The 4,947-nt window shown below is 63.1% G+C and overlaps 1 protein-coding gene across 1 annotated transcript in view; it reads right to left on the minus strand.

Moving 5' to 3' along the window:
• Positions 1-261: 261 nt before the first annotated feature.
• Positions 262-4,947, minus strand: part of SIPA1L2 (signal induced proliferation associated 1 like 2) — a 137,978-nt gene continuing 133,292 nt past the window's right edge. The window contains exons 26-27 of the mRNA XM_025039060.1: positions 684-846; positions 262-442 (exon numbers count right to left, since the gene is read on the minus strand). Of these exons, the coding sequence (XP_024894828.1) occupies positions 262-442; positions 684-846 (344 nt within the window). The remainder of the gene's footprint in view (positions 443-683; positions 847-4,947) is intronic.

Raw genomic sequence — 4,947 nt, forward strand, 5'->3', positions numbered from 1 at the left:
CCCTGCCGTGTTCCAAGGTGGGGTCCCCGGGAGCCTGCGAGAGTGTGCGCTCACCCAGCAGGGGACCCCACGCCCAAGGGGGCAACGTTCCTCGGCAAATGGAAAACACCACGCAGGCAGCATGTGGACGAAAGGAGACGTTTCAAATTTTAGTGTCTCTAACAGAGACTGAACGTGGGGACTGCATTGTCACCTGGGGCCACAGGTCGCGAGCGGGCCCTGGTGGGCACCTGCCTGGGGGCCTGGCCAAGGAGGGAGGGGTCATGGGGTCCGGGGGGTCCGGTGGTCCCTGCGTGTCACGTTACAGACTGAGGGGTTCTGGGAGCCAGCGGGAGCGAGGTCAAGGCCAGACAGTTCCTGTCCGACAGCCCGCAGCTCGCGCTGGTCCCTGGAGCCGCAGGCGGCTTTCACCTGGCCGCCGAGCATGTTGCGGACGGGGTCACTGTTGGCCGTAAAGCAGCAGGGCCGGCCACGGGTCCATGCTCCCCAGACCCCTGTCTGTCCTCTGCCTGCATGGTCTGGAGAACACCCCCAGAACCAAGCTCGGTCAGTGTGGCCCGGCCGGTGTGCGGGGGCCCGCCTGCAGCGGAGCAGGGGCGGGGTGGGGGGGACAGGGGAGAGGGGCGGTCAGGTCCCGGGAAAGGCTCTGCCTCTGAGGTCCAGACGTCCCTTCAGCTGCTCACCGGAGCACGGCCTCTAACGGGCCAGCACTCGTGGCTCCGCCTGGCAGAAGCAATTCCGAGAAGCGGCTTGGACGCTTCCCGTGGGGAGCTGGCTGGGTGACAGCGCGGGCGTTGGTGGCTGCCGAGCCCAGCTGGGGCAGAGCGCCTGTGCCAGTGGCCTTGCCTGGAGCGGCACGAACAGGAGACAGCCTGCCAGGGACGGCTGTGGACACCTGCACAGGCACAGGCCCCAGGGGCTTTGCCAGGTTTAAAAATGTGGAACCTGGAAGGGGAGACACTTCAGTGCTGCAGGGCTTCGCTTTGGCAGGACACCCCGTTTCTCATGGAGGGCTGGTCCCCAGCTGGGAAGGCACCGCGGGTTCCAGCTCTGAGGGTCCTCCCGCCGCGATGCCCGGCGGGCCAGCGGGGGGCCTGAGTCTGGGTCTCCGCTGATGTGCTGAACGTTTGTTCTAGGGGAGAGGGAGGCCCCGCCACCCAGAGTCTCCCCATCACCCCCAGGCCCAGCCTCGTCCTTCCCACCTGGCTCCAAGTGACCCGGGCACACTTCGGTGGCCTAGGTGTTCCAAGCTCAACAAGGTGGCCCACCTGCATCCACCATTGCAGGGTTTCTGCTTCTGATGCCCGCCCAGCCCGATGCCGCCCCAGCCCGATGCCCGCCCAGTCCCGGAGCCACACACGCAGGTGTGACGGTCGCCTGAGGGCTGCTGCAGGAGGTCTGGGTAAGTCAATTTTCAAGCAAGAATATCGAAAATGGTCGTATATGTTGGACAACACTTTGTAAACGAAACGCGCATCTGAGTTTGCTGTCACGTCCATAATGTTGAAGTGGCGGAGCCGAGTTCACGCGCCGAAGCTCGTCCTCGGGACAAGCGACGGCAGGAGGGACCCGTTCGGACGTCTTTCCGTGTGCAGCTCCGTTACTGGGCGACGTTTAAACAGCACGATTTCACGTCTGGAAATTGGTGTCACCGGTAGGAATAATTTTCATACAAAGAAAGAGACAGAGGACATCTAGGGCGGCCAAATTTAGTTCAATTTCACATTTCGGGGCAGATCACTTAAGAGCCTCTTGCTTGCAAAGGGCAGAGTAAGAATCCGCTTTTGGGCGAAACGCCCCGTTTCAGAGCTCAGTGTAAGTGGGGCGGCCCGCACGTGCCGCGTCTTCACCAAGGTCACCGCAGTCCCCCGCACCCCCTCCCCACAGCCGTTCACAAAGGGAACGGCCCCAGAAGGACAGTGGCTGAACGGTGGCCCCGTCTCAGAGCAGCCACGAGAAAGGGTCCAGGCGGAGCTGAGCGGCTGGGCCCTGCCACGGGGAGGTGCCACTCCCGCTCAGGGACAGCGCCAATGCTGGCCTGGAGTCCTCCCTCGGGGGTCGCAGAACGCCGCCTTGGGGTTCCACATTCCCAGCGGGAATGCTGCTTGGCAAGCCCTCCGCCCAGGTGGGCTCGGTGATGATGCCCGCAGGCTGTTCGACAGGTGGGAGCCGAGGAGGGCACGTGACTCCCGGCTGATTACCGGTTTGACGGACGGGTGGGCAGCGCCCCCGTGCCGTGCTCAGGGGTTCGGTGGTGGGTAGGGGCCGAGGACCCAGCCACCCGGGAGAGGAGACCCCGCCGGTCCGAGCCTCCCTCCCAGATGTGCGTCTGTCACTGTTCCCTGGGCCGACACCGCATCAGATCACGTGCACGGTGACACGGTGACAGGCTCGTCTGCGGCTTGGCTGGTGACCGGAAACATCATGAGAGACACGTAACAGGCCGCACCCACCTGGCCCTGCCCTTGCCCGCTGGAGGCCGACTCGAGAGATGGTTTATTCCTTCACTAGTGCAGACTGCGAGGTGTTTCTTCAAACAGACAGACAGACAGAAGCCACATCTGGTTTCATCCACAGGCCTCGAAGAGATGGCGGTTGAGGTCAGAGTCCTTTATTTCTCTAAGCAACGCATCCCTCAGCCGCTCAGTCACCTTCTAAACAGGCTCCACCTCTGCCCAGCGAGGAAGAGCAGCTGTCCAGGCCCATCCCAGGGGACGTGACCAGCTGCCCAGCTTCCGCTGAAGGCCAGGAGCATTCGCGACCTGATGGACATGCAGTGTGGCCACTGCTCCCAAGTCTGGGGCTCGTCCCTGAACAGGACCTTTCCTCGTCCCCTCCGACCCAACCGCACCTCCCTGGGTTCTGTCTACAAACATTCCGAGTGTGGCCTTGCCTCCCTTCCCCCCATGCCCCCAACAGCCGAGCCAGCAGCCCCCCTCCCCTGACGGCGCTGCCTCTCTGTGCGTCCCCGGGGTCGGGAGGGCCGGCAGTGGGCTGGGGCCCGTCCAGCTTTGCGGGTAGCAGACCCAGACTCAACAGCACGCAGCGCAGACGGCGTGAGTCCCAGGCCCACGATGCTGAGTGCGCGCCCGGCAGAGGGGTCTGCAGACAGACGCCTGTCATCCGGATGCCTCGGGCTGTGGCGCTGGACAACCCCTGGGGACGCGGGTCACACTGCTGCCTCCCTCGGTCTCGGAACAAAAGCCCAGCCCTCCGGTGGCCTGCAGGTCTGTGACGCCAGCTTCCAGCTGCTGCCCCCGCCCCTGCCCCCACCGCCACTGCTGCGCCCCACACCCTGTCCTTCCCCAGCCTGGCACCCCCCAGCGAGGACACTACTCCCGCAGCTCCGCGTCCCCGCCCGCATCAGGGCCTGGTGAGCACAGTGCTGTGCCGCGGGGTCCGACCACGGGCTCAGAGCAGCGCCTGGCGCGCAGGCGGGCTCCAACGATGTCACCACCGCTGCCGTCACTTAAGGGAGCCACCCGGGGACTGCCCAGGCCTGTCCCTCACATACCGGAACAGTCCGTGCCCATCTCCCCACGCGGACAGGCCCGTGCGTCTCCGTCGGCTCCAAGGGCAGTGTGGGCACAGTGACGGCAAAGCGGGGGACGGGGACACCGCCTGACTGCGCACACTCCGACCTGCTGAGGAGCTGTGTCCACTGGTGCGTCCTGGAGGTTCGCCCAGGCCTTCCAGACATGGTACCTTTGAGTCGGCCCACGGAGCTGCCGCTGTCCCCGGCAGGGTGTCAGGCCACGGTCCAGGGCTGCTCACGGGAGGCCCGCGCGGGGCCGCCTTCGGGGTGAACGGGGGCCTCTGCCGCCGCCGGTGCCTCGACAGTCTCCGTTCTCAGAAGGGCGAGCACCTGGCTCTCACGTGGCCTGCGTCCCACTAAGGCCCACGCTCTGCCTTCCTCTGCCTCACGTTTGATTCAAATTTACGGTTCACCCCTTTCTGGTGACCTTTGAAATTCCTATCGTTTTAGCACACGTATTTTCTTGTAAACAACACTAAATTCTTTTTTGACTATAGACGCTAATTAAAGAAATAAGGCAACGTGGGGTAAACCACTTACCTTGAACGTCAGCGGCCTAGCCAGGTCGCACGAGACGGGGAAGGGCAGGGAAGTGTCCGCGCAGACCGGCGATACTGGCCACTCTTCACTGGGTCAGTCTGGGACTCTCCGAGGAGGCCGAGCAGGACTCAGTAAAGACCCAAAATGACCCGGGATAAATTCACACACACTCAGAATGCCGACGTATCACGTCGTAAAAATCTACATTCGCTGGACAACACTGTTACTTATGTGGACTCTTTTAACATTTATTAAAAAAGCAAAATGTATGTTATCTCAAATAGAACAGTTAAAAACGGTAAAGCAATACAAACAACTCGCCACTAGCAGCATCCGGTCGCCGGGCCCCCGCCCTGCTCCCCGTCCGGCCCGCGCGAGCCCCGTGGCCCCTCGCAGTGCGGGCCAGGGCGACGCGCATCGTTGACAATTCAGGGTTAAATAAGCTTAAATAAGGGTGTTAAATACGAGGCTTGTGCAGAGCTGTTCGGCGTCGCGCCCGGCCCGGCTCACAGCGACAGGCGGGGCCGCCACGAGCCGCCGGCTCTTCCCGCAGAGCGCGGACTACACAGAAGCGACGACTTAGCGAGCCATTTACAAGGCATGTGTATCTTTTCTTAAAGAACATCGGACACTTCATATCCAGGCACCGTTTGCTCCTGTGAATGAATCAGTCTCTGATGGAACCGCGTCCGACGGGGCGGGCGCTCCAGGCAGCGGCGCCGCAGTCCCCGCCCTCGCTTATTGCTATGGTAACGTGGCTGTGGGAGGAGACTGGACCTCCCCCCAGATAAGCACCTTGGACGCTAAGGCGCACGTCCGTCCGCTCGTCCGTCTGCGGCTTGACGGTACCAACGCCCGACCGCGGCCGACGG

This window comes from Pteropus alecto, unplaced genomic scaffold (genome assembly GCF_000325575.1).
Source record: "Pteropus alecto unplaced genomic scaffold, ASM32557v1 scaffold189, whole genome shotgun sequence".
In the NCBI taxonomy this organism is placed as follows: Eukaryota; Metazoa; Chordata; class Mammalia; order Chiroptera; family Pteropodidae; genus Pteropus; species Pteropus alecto.